Raw genomic sequence first — 21,468 nt, 5'->3', positions numbered from 1 at the left:
GGGAGGAGTATATGATTGAAGAAGGCCTAGTGAGGACTACTGACTGATCTATTAGCACCATTCTCTCTGGGTGCTGAGTACATTGAAATTATTTTCCTTCTTATTTAGTATGTTTTATATATGTCATATTCTTCTTTAACTACTGTTTTATATATGCTGCTCTCTCTGTATATATTTTAGTCACCCATACACATCCTTTTAGGAATATGAAGGATTTTCTGCTAATGGTATCTGTGGAAAAATTTAGAAGCATTTATTTCCCATTAAAATGAAGAATAAAACAAGGAAGGCTGCTATCATCACTTCTATTCAATATTTTATTGGATAAATCCAATAATAAAAAATGAGATAATTGGAAAGGAAGACTAAGATTGTCCTTACTTGAAAGATCACGCATAGGAAATCCAATGAATCTAGAAACAACTATTAGAACTAATGTTTATGTATAAAAGACCAACATACAAAAGTATTTCTATAATGGCCAATAATTCAATTAGGGTGTAATAGAATTATGTCAATTATATCTCAATAAAGTTAGGAAAAATGTAATAGAAAAAATGGGTTTTTCAATAGCCACAAAACCATAAGGTACTTAATAAATAAATGTAAAAAATATTTGCATAGCATTTTTAAAGAAAATAATTATTATTGAATGGTATAATGGAAGATAGGAATAAATCCACAACATGAAGAACTCAATTTTTTAATTAATTTATAAACTCGATACAATTCCAATGAAATCACAACAGAATTTTTTATACAATTTGTTAAATTAATTTTAATTTTTTATGTAAAATTATATGGAAGTGCAAAGAGCCAAAAATAGCTCAAAATATTGGTGAAGGAAAACAAGGTAGGAGGTTCTGTCCTGCCACATAGTAAGGAGGGTTATTAAGCCAGACTAATTAAAACAATCTCTTTTTTTTTTTTTAAAGATTTTATTTATTTATTTGACAGAGAGAGTCACAGCGAGAGAGGGAACACAAGCAGGGGGAGTGGCAGAGGGAGAAGCAGGCTCCCCGCCAAGCAGGGAGCCCGATGCGGGGCTCGATCCCAGGACCCTGGGATCATGACCTGAGCCGAAGGCAGCCGCTTAACGACTGAGCCACCCAGGCGCCCCAAGACAATCTCTTAATGGTCCAAGAATAGATAGATCAATGGAACAGGACAGAGGATGCAGAAACAATCTATATGAAAATTAGATATATGACACAGGTAGACTTACTAATCAAGGGGGAAAGAATATGCTATTTATTTATTTTACAGATTTAAAAAAAAATTTATTCATTTGAGAGAGAGAGAGACAGAGAGAGCACAAGCAGGGGGGAGAGGCAGAGGGAGAGGGAGAGGCAGACTCCTTGCTGAGCAGGGAGCACCACTTGGGGCTTGATCCCAGGATGCTGGGATCATGACCTCAGCCATAGGCAAACACTTAACTGAATGAGCCACCCAGGCGCACCCAAAATGTACTACTTAATAAATGATACTAGTGACTTTTATCCATATGGAAAAACTTAAATTAGGTTTTATTGATTTTTTAAAAAGATTTTTTTATTATTTGAGAGAGAATGAGAGAATGAGAGAGAGAATGAGCAGGGAGAGTGGCAGAGGGAAAGGGAGAAGCAGACTCCCCGCTAAGCAGGGAGCCCAACTCGGGGCTCTGAGATCATGACCTTAGCCAAAGGCAGATTCTCAACCGACTGAGCCACCCAGGCTCCCCTTAAATTCGATTTTAAAAGCAGAGTAAATTCATATGCATTATTCTATATTTTATAGCACTGTTAAATAAATATATCCTATAACACTGTTTGAATAAAACATAACAAAATATATTTATGACATTAGGGTAAGGAAAAATTCTCAAGACATACAAAGCTCAAACCATAGAAGAAAATATGTTAAAGTTTGACTTCTTTATATTTAAAAATATTCTTTAAAGGGTCCTTAAATTTAAATGACCCTTAACAAAATGTCAGCAAACTGAATCCAGAAACATATAAAAAGGATCATCTATTATGACCGAAAGAGGTTTATCACAGAAATACAAGGTTGGTTTAACACGCTAAAATATACCTATCTGTAGAATAAAGGACAAAATTACATGATCACCTCAGTAGACACAGAAAGAATTTGGCAAAATCCGACTCTCTTCCATGATAAACATATTAACAATCTGGGGATAGAATTGAACTTCTTCAACCTGATAAAGGGCAGCTATGAAAAACCTACAGCCAACATCCTACTTAATGGTGAAAGAATAGATTATTTCCTCCTAAGATCAGGAACTAGTTAAGAATGCCAGCTTTCACCACATCTATACAACATTATACGAGAGATTCGATTCAGTGGATTTAACAAGAAATTAAAGCTATATAGACTGGAAAGGAAGGGGCGAAACTGGCTTTATTAACAGGTAACATTATCGTGTATGCAAAAACATCCTCAGGAATACATACACATGCAAAACTATTAGAATTAATAAATGAGCTCAAATATGAGGATATAAAGTCAATATACAAAGCTCGATTATGTTTCTTTTTTTTTTTTAAAGATTTTTGTTTATTTGAGAGAGAATGAGATAGAGAGCATGAGAGGGGGGAGGGTCAGAGGGAGAAGCAGACTCCCTGCTGAGCAGGGAGCCCAATGCAGGACTCGATCCAGGGACTCCAGGATCATGACCTGAGCCGAAGGCAGTCACTTAACCAACTGAGCCACCCAGGTGCCCCTCGATTATGTTTCTAAATACTAGGAATGAACAATCAGAAATGAAATTAAAAAAACAATTTCATTCACAATAATATCATAAAGAATAAATTTAACAGAAGACCTGTAAGCCCTGTACACTGGAAGTTCAAAACATTGTTGAAAGATACACCATGTTCATGGGTTGGAAGACTCAGTACTGCTAAGATGGCAATTCTCCCAAATTAATCTGTAGATTTAGTGGAATTGCTATCAAAATCCCAGAAAGTAGTTTTGCAGAAATTGAGTTGATCCTAAAATTTGAATAAGGAATAGGAAAATTCAAAGAAACTGTAATAGCCCATACAATTTTGAAAAAGGATAGTAAAGCTGGAGTACTTGCATGAGTTAATTTTTCAAAACATACTATAAAGTTACAGTAATCAAAACAGTGCAGTGTTGGCCTAAGAATGAACATTTAGATCAGTGGAACAGAATAGGCAATCCAAATATAAACTTTAGAATCAATTAACTTTCTGAAAGGATACCAAGTCACAAAAATGGGATAATGGATTCAACACATGGTGCTGGAACAATTAGACATACATATGCAAAAAAAAAAAAAAAATGAAGTTGGTCTTTTACCTCACACCATTCAAAGAAATTAACTCAAAGTCAATTATAGAAGAACTAAAACTATAAAAATTTTAGAAGAGAACATGTAAGAAGTTAGCAATTTGGGGTTAGACAAAATTTTCTCAGGTATGGCAGCAAAAACATGATCCATAACAAAGAAAATTGACAAATTGGACTTCAACCAAATTAAAAATTTTGCTCTTCAAAAGACATCATTTAAAATATTAAAAAGGGAAGCCACACATTTGGAGAAAATATTTGCAACTCATACATCTGATATAAAGTACTTGTATTCAGAGTATATAAAGAACTTAAACTGAGTAATAAGAAGACCATCACCCTCCCTAAATGGGCAAAAGATGGATTTCAACAAAGAAGATATATAAAAGGCTAAAATACACATGAAAAGGGAGGGAAAACTGAATGGGAAGAAATCAGAGAGGGAGACAAACCATGAGAGATTCTGGACTCTGGGAAATAAACTGAGGTTTACAGAAGGGAGGGGGTGGGGGGATGGGATAACTGGGTGATGGGTATAAAGGAGGGCACATATTGTGATAGGCACTGGGTGTTATACGCAACTAATGAATTGTTGAACACTACATCAAAAACTAATGATGTTCTATATGTTCGCTAACTGAACATAATAATAATAAAAATAAAAACACACATGAAAAGATGCTCAACATCCATCATTAGTTATTAGGGAAATACAGGTTAAAACCATGATGAGGGGCACCTGGGTGGCTCAGTCATTAAGCATCTGCCTTCGGCTCAGGTCATGATCCCAGGGTCCTGGGATCAAGCCCCGCATCGGGCTCCCTGCTCGGAGGAAAGCCTGCTTCTCCCTCTCCCACTCCCCCTGCTTGTGTTCCCTCTCTCGCTGTGTCTCTCTCTGTCAAATAAATAAATAAAATCTTTTAAAAAAAAAAACCCATGATGATATACCACGGCATACCTATTGGAATGGATAAAATTAAAAAAAAATCTACAATACTAATTGTTGACAAAGAACCTGGAACTCTGATGCATTGCTGCAGGGAATATATAGAAAGGTACAGCCACTTTGGAACCAGTTTGGCACTTTCTTAAAAAGCTGAACATAACTTTACCATTTGGCTCAGGAATTCCACTCCTAGGAATTTACCCAAGGGAAATGAAATCACATGTGCATGTAAAGATGTGAATGTTCACCGCTGCATTATTTGTAATAGCTTCCAATTCCTAGCAAACCAGATGTCCAAAAGCTGGCCAATGGCCTAACAAAATGAGGTATAGCTACACAGTGGAATGCTTCTGTGGAATAAAAGGGATAGAACTCCCAGGACATGCAACATTGGTGACTTAGTTAATTAAGCCAATACCTTATAGTTTCGTTTGCTTTAATTTTGTTTAAAATTAAGACAAAAGAGCAAATGAGTGACCTGGTCTTAGAGGAGACTGGCAAATTCAACAGGGATGCCCTTTTAAGAGATGTTTCTCAGCTTCAGCTAATTGTTGCCACGCAGAAACATGGGTCCTGTATTACCAGGTCAAATCTTTTTATTTTTGAGAGAGAGAGAGAGGAGGGACAGAGAGAGAATCCCAGCATGGAGCCTGAGGTAGGGCTTGACTTGGGGATCAATCTCGAAACCCTGAGATCATGGGACGCCTGGGTGGCTCAGTCGGTTAAGCGTCTGCCCTCGGCTCAGGTCACGATCCCAGGGTCCGGTGATCAAGTCCAGCATCGGGCTCCCTGCTCAGCGGGGAGCCTGCTTCTCCCTCTGCCTGCCGCTCCCCCTGCTTGTGTACTCTCTCTCTCTGACAAATAAATAAAATCTTTAAAAACAAAATAACAAAACCCTGAGATCATGACCTGAGCTGAAATCAAGAGTTGGACACTTAACCGATTGAGCCACCAGGGTACCCTAGATTAAACCTTTTTATTTTTTTAAAAGATTTTATTTATTTGAGAGAGAGATAGAGAGAGCACAAGCAGGGGGAGCACCAGGCTCCTCACTGAGCAGGGAGCCCGATGCAGGACTCAATCCTAGGACCCTGGGATCATGACCTGAGCCAAAGGCAGACGCTTAACTGACTGAGCCACCCAGGTGCCCCTGATTAAACCGTTTTAAAAGAGAAGTTAGAAATCTGGAATTTTGCATGCATGATCATGCTTTTTAATTGTTCACAACTGTTTTGGAAAAGCAAGGCATTGTTTGGGCCAAATGTATCTGTATAGTCTGTTTGATGGGGAATACTGGAGAATTTTGATCAAGGCAGTGACATGATCAGATTTTGGCAAGAGATGTTTATAGTGGTGGTTAATAGTGATTGCATGTCTCGATATACCAGATGTTGAGCTGAAGACAAACATATGTTGTCTCATTTAATCCTCACATGTATTTCCATGAAGATTAAAAAACTGGCCTAAAGTTATTTAGGTAATAAATATGGTGCCTCTCTTTTAACCACCATGCAGTTCTGTAGAGCAACAATGTCAGCTCTTTTGACCTTTCCTTGGAGGACTTATTTGGGGTGGGGAGGGTTTCATCAGTGTCTTTCAGTTCTCTTCTCTGAAAACAGTTTTTCCACTTTAAAGAAATCTAGACCTCAGAATCTGACACAGTGGTTTAATAAGAGTCAGTGACATATAAGAGAATAGCTCTTAATTACTTGGAGGGAGAGTCCTTTAAAAACTACAGCTTGAAAAAAAAAATCTATAAATATTAACACTGATAATATTTCAAGTTGAATATAGAAGTTATCTACATATAAAAATATCTGTTTTCAGGATCTTTTGAAGAAATTATTCCTGCAAGGAAGCTGAAGAATTTTTATCCAGGGGTAGCAGAGCACAAGGATATTTCCAAGTTGGTTCTCCTCCTTTCTTCCTCTGTGAATTCTCTACGAAAGGTAGCTCACGAGGCCTTGCAGGACTTTCAGAAGTACAAGACGCTCTGGACCGAGGACCAAGACGTGAAAGTGAAGGTGTATTTCTGCTACTTGTGATGCAGTTTGGGTTTGAGTTGTTTATATCTAACTTGCGTGAGAGGACCAGGGAAGTATCAGTGATCGTGACAGGAACTCACGAGCAGAGGTCAGGAACCTGTAAATGTCCAGCACCTAACATACTCGATTTTCTGCAATTCTCACGTTGACACTCTGAAGTAACTGAAAGGAATGAGGCTCAGGAAGATTTCGTTTTTATTTGTGTAAACAATTGAGTACCAATTGTGTTCCAGACACATTCAGAGGCTGGGTATGCAAGAGTGTGTCACACTTACATAGATACAGCTGTCTTTTTGGTTAGAGACTCAAAGACACATGAATAACATTAGTATAGTTGTTGTTGTTGTTATTCATGGTAGACTGTCACATTCCCTCACATAGCCTCATCTTCCAGTACTACTGGCTCATCCCTTTCTTTACTGAGCCAGTCCCCTGACATACAAGTGGAAAAGTATATAAGCAAAAAAAAAAAAAAAAAAAAAAAAAAAAAGCAATGTGAGATTTATACTGTCAAAAAGCTAAAGTAAACACTGTTTCCTTACTACAGGAGTTTTTGGCTAACAACCCCTCTCTGACTGAAATCAGATCAGAAATTCTACACTTTGCTACTTTTGAACAGGAGATCGATGAGTTGAAGCCTATTATTGTTGTGGGAGCACTTGAATTGCATACAGGTATTTTTAAAATGTTATGTAAAGTATCTGTATTTTCACATGAAATGCTGCTTTATTTAGAAAGCAGTTGTGAAGCTACTTTGGTACAATATTGTAAATATCAAATATTTCTGGACCATGAATATTGTTCATATATATGTTGTATATATGTATATATACATTGTGTGTTATATCATATATTATATATATTCTTTGCATATAATATTATACCAGGTGGCTTAACATACTGAATACGATGCAATTCCTCAATTGGCAGTCAAGCAACTAAGCTACAGGTGAAACTCTTTTTCAGGTTACTGTGAGGAAGGAGCTGTATACATGAGATAGGAATCAAACAATTTGAGCTTTCCTGAGAAGTTAATCCACTTGGGATTAGTGTATCAAAGGATGATGAGACAGCTGCTTAATATCTGAGATAAAACTCCCAAACTGATTTTACTGATTACAAGAGTAAGGGAGAGTGATGCTGGTCAGGCCCAGTGTTCCGGGCAGAGCACACTCATATAAGGTGTCTGGGCAGCATGGGGTTTAAGGACTGTGGGTGTAAATAGGTTAATATCATCTGTAGAAAGATGTTTACTCAGGTGAGATTGTTGTTGATTGGTTGGCACTCAGAGGCAGGCTTATCGATATGTTCTTTTCGATTGGTTGACATTCAGAAGGGAGGAGCTGATGCGGATCGGTTGGCAAAAGTATGTGACCTGAGGTCAGTTGGTCTATGGCTTGGGTTTAAAACTGGGTTATGGTGGCTACTTGTTGCCATGGTTACAGTGGTACAGTCTTGTCAGAAGTTTGTGAGAAGATTTTATTCTCAGAAGATATTTGAATGACCTATTTTACATCAACTATCCACCTTAAGTAGATTTTCAGATCTATCCTTAAAGAGTAAGTCTAACTGTGGCTCTCAAATTTGATTGTCAAGGTTACCTGACCTCTTTAATCCCATCCCTTCTGCTGGTGATAATGACAGAGTTCACCTCATGAACTGCTTTATATGGGACACTTAGCATACTACTTGGCAAATAGTTGATGTTCAATAAATATGAAATACTGTTATTTTTTTAAAGATTTATTTGTTTATTTGGGAGAGAGAGAGAGTATGGGGGGCGGGGGAGAAGGGCAGAGGGAGAGGGAGAATCTCAAGCAGACTCCGCTGAGCATGGAGCCAGACACGGGGTTTGATCCCAGCACCCTGAGATCATGACCTGAGCTGAAATCAAGTTGGCAGCTCAACTGACTGAGCCACGCAGGCTCAGTTTCTCCAGTTTCTGCCAGTTTCTCCTTTCTGATTTGATATAATAAATGCTGTTATTATATCTATCAAGAAGGGATTTAAATTGGGGAAGAATCACAAATACTTGAAGGGAATATTTAGTTAGAAATCAGAAACTAGGGGTGCCTGGGTGGCTCAGTCGTTAAGTGTCTGCCTTCAGCTCAGGTCATGATCCCAGGGTCCTGGGATCGAGTCCCACATCAGACTCCCTGCTCAGTGGGAAGCCTGCTTCTCCCTCTCCCACTCCCCCTGCTTGTGTTCCCTCTCTCGCTATGTCTCTCTCTGTCAAATAAATAAATAAAATCTTTTAAAAAAAAAGAAATCAGAAACAATACTTCAGGGACAATAATTCCAAGAACCGTAGACTTTTAGAAAATTCGTTTACCTATTATTATTACTATTATTTAAATTTCCTATTTGTTTTCTCATAGTGGTTAGCACTGTGATTCCTCATACAAAAATCAACTCTAGCACAGAGTGAAAGTTGGCTGGGGGCTCAGTTTTAGAGAGAGAAAACTAAGAAATGGAATAGGCAGCAACAGTTCTAAAGAAGGGGGAAGGTGGGCTGAATGCTTGGGGACTGAGGAAAAGGAGAAGACAGGCCCACAAGATGCAGACCTCATGAGAGGATCTCTCAGCCTCAACCAACAAGCTAGCTGTATGTTTCCGCAGCTCCCTAGTCTAACTGTTGGAAGTTGGCAAGGAGCAGTCATGTTTCAAACATGGCAGGGCTGGCGGGTTGAGGGATACTAAGAGAAGAAAAGAGGAATGTGTAAGGATTGTTAAGATGGAGTTGACTAGTTGGAGCTGGGATCATCAAATAGGACAGTGAAGTTAGAGATGCTCAGATTAGACATGAAGTAAATAGTTTCAGAATGTCAATTGTATTCCATTCTGATCTTTCTTCCTCTTCCCCAGAGCCAATGAAACTGGCCTTATCAATTGAGGCTAAGGCATGGAAGATGTTACTCTGTCGCTACTTGAATGAAGAATACAAAAAGAAAATGTCAGACATGATAGCATTTATCAATGAATACTTGAAAAAGTTGTCTAGACCTATTCGTGATTTAGATGATGTCAGGTTTGCAATGGAAGCCTTATCATCTATCCGTGATAATGAAATTCAAATGGACATGACTTTGGGACCAATTGAAGTAAGAAATGATCACATTTTTTCTTTCTTGAAAAAAATTTTTTTTAAATAGAGACACACTAAAAAATTGATTCTGTTAACATACTTTCTTCATCTATTTTATGGCATAGTCTGCCAGTTTCTCCTTTCTGATTTGATGTCCTTGGAGGGGTTTTGACAATTACCAACAGTGAACAGTATACAAAGGAATATTAATATATTAATAATGCTGAACTGGTCTAGACAGTGTTCAGTTTTTTTATGCTAGCACCAACATTTTACAGAAATGAATGCTTGTGCTCTTTCATGTCAACATGCTAGGCAAGTTCCCCAAATATCTTTGGCTTTCCTTAGAAACCACTATAGGTCTCACTCATGAACAATGGCATACCAAGGGAAGCATGGTGGGAGGAGTCCACTTAGGCTCAATAGTAGTCTGTTGGAACTAACATCAACCAGAGATGTTTCTAGGGTGGAGTGCTATATTAGTTTCCTACTGTGGCTATAACGAATTACCATAAACGTAATGGCTTAAAACCACATAAATATATTATTTTACAGTTCTACAGATCATAAGTCTGAAAATGGATTTTATGGGGCTAAAATCAAGATGTCAGAAGGGCTGTATTCTTTCTAGAGGCTCTAGGAGAGAGTCTGTTCCTTGCCTTTTCTAGCTTCTAGAAGCCACCAGCATTCCTTGGCTCACAGCCCCTTCCAGCAATGTCATCACTCCTGCCCCTGCTTCAGTCTTTACATCTTCTCTGGCTTTACTCTCCTGCCTCCCTCTTTCCCTTATATGGACATTTGTGATCACTTTGGGCCCAACCAGTTTGTCCAGGATAATGTCCCCATTTCAAGTTTTTTTTTTTTTTCAAACATAATCACATCTGCAAAGTCCCTTTTGCCATGTAAAGTAACATATTCACAGGCTCTGGAGATTAGGATGTGGACAACACTGGAGAGAGCCATTATTTTGTCTACCATAAATTAATTATGACTAATATTTAAATCAGACTCTTATTTTATTACCTTTTTTTTTTTAAGAGAGAGGGTGCACTTGTGTGAGCAGTGGGGGAGGGGCAGAGGGAGAGGAAGAGAGAGAATCTTAAGCAGGCTCCATGCCCAGTATGGAGCCCGATGTGGGGCTCAATCTCATGACCCTGTAATCATGACCTGAGCTGAAATTAGGAGTTGGGCATTTAACTCACTGAGTCACCCAGGCACCCCAGAAACTCTATTCTTCAGCATGAATTATTTTAGTAAATCCAATTGCCAATCCATCCCTTTGACCATTCAAGTTTTCTTTTCTTCAGGGTATCTCCCACATCATTGTTTCATTCTGTTCTTTATATAGCCAATGCATATTTTAATAGAGTAATGAGAAGATATTTTGCATGGTGTTGCACAAGATCAAAGAGGAGAAAATGATCCTAGGGATATTTTCTAGGATAGTATTTCTTTCTTTCTTTCTTTTTTTGATGTAGGCTGCATGCCCAGCGTGGAGCCCAATGTGGGGCTTGAACTCATGACTATGAGATCAAGACTTGAGCTGAGACCAAGGGTCAGATGCTCAACCAACTGAGCCACCCACGCGCCTCGACTAAGATAGTATTTCAGTGTGATCTGCCTACATCTCCATCAGAATCACCTAGGTGCTTATTAAATGCAGATTTCAGGACCTAAGCTCTAGAGTCAATATCTAGTATCAGGGAGAATTTAGAGGTGTTTACATACATGTCTAATTTTGGGAACCACTCTTCTAAAACACACTCTCTTCTAAGAATGGGAAAAATAGGAATGTGTTTCTACAGGGCATCTAAATCATTTGGCATTTGCTTTCCTTGTGATATTTCTGAACTCTACTCCCACTTTCCAGGAAGCCTATGCTATTTTAAACAGATTTGAAGTTGAAGTGACCAAAGAAGAATCAGAAGCAGTTGATACCTTGAGATATTCTTTCAACAAATTGCAGAGCAAAGCTGTAAGTACAAACTTAACTCTTATTTTTTTTATAAGTCACCATCTCTAGAAAAATTTTTTATACATTTTAAAGCTTAAATATATATTAATAGCTTTATTGAGATATAATTTACATACCATAAAATTTACCATTTCAAAGTATACAGTTCAGGGATTTTTAGTATATTCATAGAGTTGCACAGCCACCATCATTATCTAATTTTAGAACACTTTCATTTTCCCAAGAAACCCCATATCCATTAGCAGCCACTCCATCTTCTCCCTCTTTCTGTAGTTCCTGGCAACCACGAATCTACTTTTCTGTCTCTATGGATTTGTCTTTTCTGGACATGTAATATAGATGGACTCATACAATATTTAGCCTTTTGTGACTGACTTCTTTCATTTAGCATAATGTTTTAACATTTTATCCATGTTGTCCTCTGTACCACTACTTCATTCTCCTAATGGCTAATGATGTTGAGCATCTTTTCATGTACTTATTGGCCATTCATCCATCTTGTTTGGAGAAATGTGAATTTAAATCCTTTGCTTTTTAAAAAATGGGTTGTCTTTTTATTTTTGAGTTGTAAGAGTTCTTTATATATTTTGGGTATTTGGATATTCCATATGAAAGGATTTGTAAATATGTTCTCTCATTCTGTGGATTGTCTTTTCAATTTTTTTTTCAAATTTTTATTTGAATTCCATTTAATGGTACAATATTAGTTTCAGGTGTATAATATAGTGATCCAACACCTCCATACAACACCTGGTGCTCATCACAACAAGTGTACTCCTTAATCTCCATCACCTGTTTAACCCATCCCCCTACCCACCTCCCCTCTGGTAGCCATCAGTTTGTTCTCTATCATTAAAAGTCTGTTTCTTGGCTTGCCTCTCTCTCATTTTTCCCTTTGTTCATTTGTTTTGTTTCTTAAATTCCACATGTGAGTGAAATCATATGATATTTGTCTTGCTCTGACTGACTTATTTTGCTTAGCATAATATATCCATGTTGTTGCAAATGGCAAGATTTCATTCTTTTTTATGTTGAGTAATATTCTATTGTATATATATAACACATCAAAATAAAAAGCTTCTGCACAACAAAGGAAACAACCGGGGGGCGGAGCAAGATGGCGGAGGAGTAGGAGACCTGGATTTCGTCTCCTCTCAGGAATTCAGCTGGATAGGGATCAAACCATTCTGAACACCTACAAACTCAACAGGAGATCGAAGAAAAGAATAGCAACAACTCTCTGAACAGAAAGCGACCATTTTCTGGAAAGTAGGGTGTGCGGAGAAGTGAATCCAAGGCGATATTCAGGAGGATAGACGGCGGGGCGGGGGGCCTCCATCGGCCACTTCTGGCAAGTGATAGAGCCGTGGAGCACAAAATCGGAACTTTTAAAAGTCTGCTCCACTGAGAGATGTCACTCCGGTGGCTTAGCGGGGGGTGGAACCCTTGCGGGACAGTGTGGTCTCAGGACCCTCGGGGTCACAGAAAGACCGGGGGTGCCTGAGTGTGGCAGAGCTCCCAGGTAACGGAGCGGGGAAGCCGGCTGCAGAGGCGGAGCCCAGGCACGGGCTCTCAGCTCGGGGTTGCCATTAACCGTGATCCGCGAGACAGTCGGGCCACTGCTCCTCCAGCAGGGACCCAACAAGCGGCAGATCGAGGGAGACTCCCCTTCCTCCCCCAGGAGGAGCAGCGCGGGAGTGCACCGCAGGGATCTGCTGGGTTTGGAGACTCCACCCAGGGTCAGGTGCCAGAGATAGAAACGCGCGGTCACAGGCCGGGTGAGCACGGAGTGCGGCCGGAGACCGGGGAGATGGGAGTGACTGATGGCTTTTCTCTGGGGGCTCACTGAGGAGCGGGGCCCGAGTTCTCTGCTCCTCCGAGGCGGAGATTGGGAGGCCGCCATTTTCACTCTCCGCCTCCAAAGCTGTACGGAAAGCTCGCAGGGAACAAAAGCTCCGGAGAGCAAACCCAAGCCAATTACTTAGCCTGGACCGGGCAAGGGCGGGGCAATTCCGCCTCCGGCAAAGACATTTGTAAACCACGGCAACAGGCACCTCCCCCAGAAGATCACCGAGAACAGCCAGCCAAGACCAAGTTTACCGATCAATGAGAACGGCAGAACTCCAGCACTAGGGGAATACTGCACATAGAATCCATGGCTTTTTTATCATGATTCTTTAGTCCTTCAAAGTTAATTTTTTTTAATTGTCTTTTTTTTTGAATTTTTCTTTTTCCCTTTTTCAACCAACATCTTATCAATCCCTTTTTTAAAAAACATTTTTATTTTTCATTTTTAGAGTCATATTGTATCCCTTCATAGTAGTTACCCGTATGGTAGAAACACTAGATTGGCAACAGACCTATCCACAGAGACCTAGCAGGCCAGAAAGGACTGGCAGGTTATATTCAGAGCACTAAATGAGAAAAATATGCAGGCAAGAATACTATATCCAGCTAGGCTGTCATTGAAAATTGAAGGAGAGATAAAAAGCTTCCAGGACAAACAAAAACTAAAGGAATTTGCAAACACGAAACCAACCCTACAAGAAATCTTGAAAGGGGTCCTCTAAGCAAAGAGAGAGCCTAAAGGTAACATAGACCAGACAGGAACACAGACAATATACAGTAACAGTCACCTTACAGGCAATACAATGGCACTAAATTCCTATCTTTCAATAGTTACCCTGCATGTAAATGGGCTAAATGCCCCAATCAAAAGACACAGGCTCTCAGATTGGATTAAAAAACAAGACCCATTGATATGCTGTCTGCAAGAGACTCATTTTAGACTCAAAGACACCCCCAGATTGAAAGTGAGGGGGTGGAAAACCATTTACCATGCTCATGGACACCAAAAGAAAGCTGGGGTGGCAATCCTTATATCAGACAAATTAGATTTTAAACCAAAGACTGTAATAAGAGATGAGGAAGGACACTATATTCTACTTAAAGGGTCTATCCAACAAGAAGATCTAACAAATGTAAATATCTATGCCCCTAACATGGGAGCAGCCAATTATATAAGGCAATTAATAACAAAAGCAAAGAAAGACATCGACAACAATACAATAATAGTGGGGGACTTTAACACCCCTCCTCACTGAAATGGACAGATTGTCTAAGCAACAGATCAACAAGGAAATAAAGACTTTAAATGACACACTGGACCAAATGGACTTCACAGACATATTCAGAACATTCCATCCCACAGCAACAGAATACACATTCTTCTCTAGTGCCCATGGAACATTCTCCAGAATAGATCACATCCTAGGTCATAAATCAGGTCTCAACCGGTACCAAAAGATTGGGATCATTCCCTGCCTATTTTCAGACCACAATGCTTTGAAACTAGAACTCAATCACAAGGGGAAAGTCAGAAAGAACTCAAATACATGGAGGCTAAAGAGCATCCTACTGAAGAATGAATGGGTCAACCAGGAAATTAAAGAAGAATTTAAAAAATTCATGGAAACCAATGAAAATGAAAACACAACTATTCAAAATCTTTGGGATACAGCAAAGGCAGTCCTAAGAGGAAAGTATATAGCAATACAAGCCTTTCTCAAGAAAGGTCTCAAGTACACAACCTAACCCTACACCTAAAGGAGCTGGAGAAAGAACAGCAAATAAAGCCTAAACCCAGCAGGAGAAGAGAAATAATAAAGATCAGAGCAGAAATCAAAGAAATAGAAACCAAAAGAACGGTAGAACAGATCAACGAAACTAGGAGCTGGTTCTTTGAAAGAATTAACAAGATTGATAAACCCCTGGCCAGACTTATCAAAAAGAAAAGAGAAATGACCCAAATCAACAAAATCATGAATTAAAGAGGAGAGATCACAACCAACACCAAAGAAATACAAATGCTGTTATGTTACAAATTATAAGAACATATTATGAGCAACTGTATGCCAGCAAATTCGATAGCCTGGAAGAAATGGCTGCATTCTTAGAGATGTATCAACTACCACAACTGAACCAGGAAGAAATAGAAAACCTGAACAGACCTATAACCACTAAGGAAATTGAAGCAGTCATCAAAAATCTCCCAACAAAAGCCCAGGGCCAGATGGCTTCCCAGGGGAATTCTACCAAACATTTCTTTCTTTTTTTTTTAAAGATTTTATTCATTTATTTGACAGAGAGAGACACAGCGAGAGAGGGAACACAAGTAGGGGGAGTGGGAGAGGGAGAAGCAGGCCTCCCGCGGAGCAGGGAACCCGATGTGGGGCTCGATCCCAGGACCCTGGGATCATGACCTGAGCTGAAGGCAGACGCTTAACCGACTGATCCACTCAGGCGCCCCCTACCAAACATTTCAAGAAGAATTAATACCTATTCTTCTGAAACTGTTCCAAAAAATAGAAATGGAAGGAAAATTTACAAACTCGTTTTATGAGGCCACTAATACCTTGATCCCCAAACCAGACAAAGACCCCATCAAAAAGGAGAATTACAGACCAATATCCCTGATGAACATGGATGCAAAAATTCTCACCAAAATACTAGCCAATAGGATCCAACAGTACATTAAAAGGATTATTCACCACGACCAAGTGGGATTTATCCCTGGGCTCCAAGGTTGGTTCAACATCCACAAATCAATCAACGTGATACAATACATTAACAAAAGAAAGAACAAGAATCATATGATCCTCTCAATAGATGCAGAAAAAGCATTTGACAAAGTACAGCATCCTTTCTTGATCAAAACTCTTCAGAGTATAGGGGTAGAGGCTACATACTTCAATATCATAAAAGCCATCTATGAAAAACCTACAGCGAATATCATTCTCAATGGGGAAAAACTGAGAGCTTTCCCTCTAAGGTCAGGAACGCGGCAGGGATGTCCACTATCACCACTGCTATTCAACATAGAATTGGAAGTCCTAGCCACAGCAATCAGACAACAAAAAGAAATCAAAGGCATCCAAATCGGCAAAGAAGAAGTCAAACTCTCACTCTTTACAGATGATATGATACTTTATGTGGAAAACCCAAAAGACTCCACTCCAAAACTGCTAAAACTCATACAGGAATTCAGTAAAGTGACAGGATATAAAATCAATGCACAGAAGTCAGTGGCATTCCTATACACCAACAATAAGACAAAAGAAAGAGAAATTAAGGAGTCGATCCCATTTACAATTGCACCCAAAACCATAAGATACCTAGGAATAAATCTAATTAAAGATGCAAAGGATCTGTACTCAGAAAACTATAAAATACTCATGAAAGAAATTGAGGAAGACACAAAGAAATGGAAAAACGTTCCATGCTCATGGATTGGAAGAACAAATATTGTGAAGATGTCAATGCTACCTAGGGCAATCTACACATTCAATGCAATCCCCATCAAAATACCATCCACTTTTTTCGAAGAAATGGAACAAATAATCCTAAAATTTGTATGGAACCAGAAAAGACCCCACATAGCCAGAGGAATGTTGAAAAAGAAAACTGAAGCTGGGGGCATCACAATGCCGGACTTCAAGCTCTATTACAAAGCTGTCATCATCCAGACAGTATGGTACTGGCACAAAAACAGGCACATAGATCAATGGAACAGAATGGAGAGCCCAGAAATGAACCCTCAACTCTATGGTCAACTCATCTTTGACAAAGCAGGAAAGAATGTCCAATGGAAAAAAGACAGTCTCTTCAACAAATGGTGTTGGAAAAATTGGATAGCCACATGCAGAAGAATGAAACTGGACCAGTTCCTTACACCACACACAAAAATAGACTCCAAATGGTTGAAAGACCTCAATGTGAGACCGGAGTCCATCAAAATCCTAAAGGAGAACACAGGCAGCAACCTCTTTGACCTCAGCCGAAGCAACTTCTTCCTAGAAACATCGACAAAGGCAAGGGAAGCAAGGGCAAAATGAACTATTGGGACTTCATCAAGATAAAAAGCTTTTGCAAAGCAAAGGAAACAGTCAACAAAACCAAAAGACAACCGACAGAATGGGAGAAGATATTTGCAAATGACATATCAGATAAAGGGCTAGTATCCAAAATCTATAAAGAACTCATCAAACTCAACACCCAAAGAACAAAGAATCCAATCAAGAAATGGGCAGAACACATGAACAGACATTTTTCCAAAGAAGACATCCAAATGGCCAACAGACACATGAAAAAGTGCTCAATATCGCTCGGCATCAGGGAAATCCAAATCAAAACCTCCATGAGATACCACCTCACATCAGTCAGAATGGCTAAAATTAAGAAGTCAGGAAATGACAGATGTTGGCGGGGATGCGGAGAAAGGGGAACCCTCCTACACTGTTGTTGGGAATGCAAGCTGGTGCAGCCACTCTGGAGAACAGTATGGAGGTTCCTCAAAAAGTTGAAAATAGAGCTACCCTATGACCCAGCAATTGCACTACTGGGTATTTACCCCAAAGATACAAAAGTAGGGATCCGAAATGGTACGTGCACCCCAATGTTTATAGCAGCAATGTCCACAATAGCCAAACTATGGAAAGAGCCAAGATGTCCATTGACAGATGAATGGATAAAGAAGAGGTGGTATATATATACAATGGAATATTATGCAGCCATCAAAAGGAATGAGATCTTACCATTTGCAACGATGTGGATGGAAGTGGAGGGTGTTATGCTGAGCAAAATAAGTCAATCAGAGAAAGACATGTATCATATGATCTCACTGATATGAGGAATTCTTAATCTCAGGAAACAAACTGAGGGTTGCTGGAGTAGGGGGTGGGGTGGGAAGGATGGGGTGACTGGGTGATAGACACTGGGGAGGGTATGTGCTCTGGTAAGTGCTGTGAATTGTGCAAGACTGTTGAATCTCAGATCTGTACCTCTGAAACAAATAATGCAATATATGTTAAGAAAAAAAAAAAAGAAGAAGGTAGCAGGAGGGGAAGAATGAATGGGGGTATCGGAGGGGTAGACGAACCATGAGAGACGATGGCCTCTGAAAAACAAACTGAGGGTTCTAGAGGGGAGGGGGGTGGGAGGATGGGTTAGCCTGGTGATGGGTATTGAGGAGGGCACGTTCTGCATGGAGCACTGGGTGTTATGCACAAACAATGAATCATGGAACACTACATCTAAAACTAATGATGTAATGTATGGGGATTAACATAACAATAAAAAATTAAAAAAACAAAACCAAGGAAACAACCAAACTAAAAGGCAACCTTTGGAATGGGAGAAGATATTTGCAGATGGCATATCTGATGAAGGGTTAGCATCCAAAATATATAAAGATCTTATAAAACTCAGCAGCCGAAAATGAATTATCCCATTAAAAAATGGTTAGAAGTCATGAATAGGCATTTGTCCAAAGAAGACATACAGATGGCCAACAGACACATGAAGAGATGCTCAACATCACTCATCATCAGGGAAATGCAAATCAAAACTACCATGAGATATCACCTCACACCTGTCAGAATGGTTAAAATCAACAACACAAGAAATGACAAGTATTGGTGAGGGTGTGGAGAAAGGAGAATCCTTTTGCACTGTTGGTGGGCATGCAAACTGGTATAGCCACTGTGGAAGACAGTATGGAGGTTTCTCAAAGAGTTAAAATAAACTCCCCTGTGATCCAGCAATGGCACTACTAGGTATTTATCCAAAGAACACAAAAATATGAATTCAAAGGGATACATGCACCCTGATGTTTATAGCAGTATGATCTACAATAGCCAAATTATGGAAACAGCTCAAGTGTCCATCAACTGATGAATGGATAAAGAAGATGTCTTTTCAATTTCTTGATGGTGTTTTTCTTTTCTTTTTTGTTATTTTTACTGTTTTAAAAGGAACATAACATAAAATTTACCATCTTAATCATTTTTTTAAGTGTACAGTTTAGTGGTATTAAAGACATTCACTCTGTTGTGTAGACATTACTACTATATAACCCTATAACTCCTTTCATCTTATAAATCTGAAATTTTATGCCTATTAAACAGTAACTCCACATTCTCCCTCCCTCCCAGTCCCTGGTAACCACCATTCTGCTTTCTGTCTCCAAATTTGAAGCACAAATTTTTAAAATTTTGATGAAGTCCAATTTATCTTTTTTTTTCTTTTGTTGCTTGTGATTTAGTATCTTATCTAGAAAATGGTTGCCTAATCCAGGGTCATGAAGATTTACTACTGTTTTCTTATATCAGTTTTATAATTTTAGTGCTTACATTTAGATTTCTGATACATTTTGAGTTAATTTTTGTATGGTGGGAGTTAGGGGTCCAACTTCATGCAAAAAAATAATGTGGATATCCAGTTGTCTCAGCACCATTTGTTGAAAAAACCATCCTTTAACCAACAAACTGTCTTGGCACCCTTATTGAAAATCAATTGACCATAAATGTAGGGAGTTAGTTCTGGACTCTCAGTTCGATTCTGTTGATTCATATGTCTATCCCTATGTCGGTAACCTACTGGCTTTATTATTGTAACTTTGTGCTACATTTTTTGTTTTTTTTTTTAATCATGGTAAAGTACACATAGCGTTTGCCATCTTAACTATTTTTTTTAAAGGTTTATTTATTTATTTTTGGGGGGGCAAGTGTCTATGCACACGTGAGCGGGGGGGGGGGACAGAAGGAGAGGGAGAGAAAGACTTAAGCAGAGCTTAAGAGCATGGAGCCCGACGCAGGGCTCCATCTCATGACCCTGAGATCACAACCTGAGCCAAAACTAAGAGTCGGATGCTTAACTGACTGCGCCACTCAGGCACCTATCATCTTAACTATTTTTAAGTGTACAGTTCAATAGTGTTACTCACATTGTTGTGCAACCAATATCCAGAAATTTTTCATCTTGCAAAACTAAAACCCTATATCCATTAAATAATAACTCCCCATTTCTCTCTTTTCCCAGTCCCTGGCAACCACCATTCTGCTTTCTGCCTCTATAAATTTGACTACTTTTGGTACCTCATATAAGTAGAATCAGACAATATTTGTCTTCTTGTGACTGGCTTATTTCAGTTAGCATAATGTCCTCAAGTTTCACCCATGCTGTAGCAGGTGACAGAATTTCCTTCCTTTTTAAGATTGACTAATATTCCATTATATATGTATGCCACATTTTGTTTATTCATTCATCTATCAGTGGACACTTGGGTCGCTTCCATCTTTTGGCTATTGTGAAGAATGCTGCTATGAACATGAAAGTGGAGATAGCTCTTTGAGACCCCACTTTTAGTTCTTTTGGATATGTACCTAGGAATAGAACTGCTGTATCATATAGTATCATTTTTAACTTTTTGAGGTCCACTATTTGCCATAGGAGCTGCACCATTTTACATTCCCACCAACAGTGCAAAAAGTTTCCAATTTCTCCACATCCTTGTCAACACTTGTTATTTTCTGTTTCCTTGATTGTGGGCATCCTAATTGGTGAGGTGGTACATTATTGTGGTTTTGATTTGCATTTCCCTTATGTTACATGATGTTGAGCATCTTTTTATATGCTTATTAAAAGCATTTGTTTATTTTCTTTGGAAAAAAGTCTCTTCAAGTTCTTTGCCTATTTTAAAGTTGAGTTGTTTGTAGTTTTCATTGTTATTGTTGTTGTTGAGTTATAGGAGTTCTTTATATATTCTGGGTATTAACGCCATATCATATATATGATTTGCAAATATTTTCTCTTACCCCATAGGATCCCTGTTCGCTCTATTGATTGAATCCTTATAATTCCATTTGCTTTTGTAAAGTAGGTGGTGATATTCCCTCTTTCATTCTTAATTTTAGGAATTTGAATCCTTTCTCCTTTATTCTTGGTTAGTCTAGGTAAAGGTTTGTCAATTCTGTTGATCTTTTCAAAGAAGAAATTTTTAGTTTGTTGATTTTCTCTATTGTTTTCCTATACTCTATATCATTTATCTGTGCTGTAATTTTTGTTCTATCCTTCTGCTCGTTTTGGATTTAGTTTGTTCTTTGCCTAGTTTGTTAAGGTGGATGGTTAGGTTACGATTTGAAATCTTTTTTCTTTTCATGCAGGCATTTTTAGCTATAAATTTCCCTCTAAGCATTTTTGAAGTTAGTGAATATTTATGCAGTTAAACATTAAAAATGAACTCCAAGGGAGGGTCCAGATT

General features: G+C 38.9%; 1 protein-coding gene across 1 annotated transcript in view; it reads left to right on the top strand.

Annotated features, from left to right (window-relative positions):
* The window catches only part of DNAH8 (dynein axonemal heavy chain 8), a 385,593-nt gene that overhangs the window by 122,875 nt on the left and 241,250 nt on the right, over positions 1-21,468 (top strand). Inside the window, exons 26-29 of the mRNA XM_021684619.2 lie at positions 6,092-6,288; positions 6,857-6,983; positions 9,175-9,410; positions 11,265-11,369. Of these exons, the coding sequence (XP_021540294.2) occupies positions 6,092-6,288; positions 6,857-6,983; positions 9,175-9,410; positions 11,265-11,369 (665 nt within the window). The remainder of the gene's footprint in view (positions 1-6,091; positions 6,289-6,856; positions 6,984-9,174; positions 9,411-11,264; positions 11,370-21,468) is intronic.

This window comes from Neomonachus schauinslandi, chromosome 8, assembly GCF_002201575.2.
Source record: "Neomonachus schauinslandi chromosome 8, ASM220157v2, whole genome shotgun sequence".
Taxonomy (NCBI): Eukaryota; Metazoa; Chordata; class Mammalia; order Carnivora; family Phocidae; genus Neomonachus; species Neomonachus schauinslandi.
Note: the sequence above shows the minus strand (reverse complement) of the source record. Positions and strands in the feature narration are given on the sequence as shown.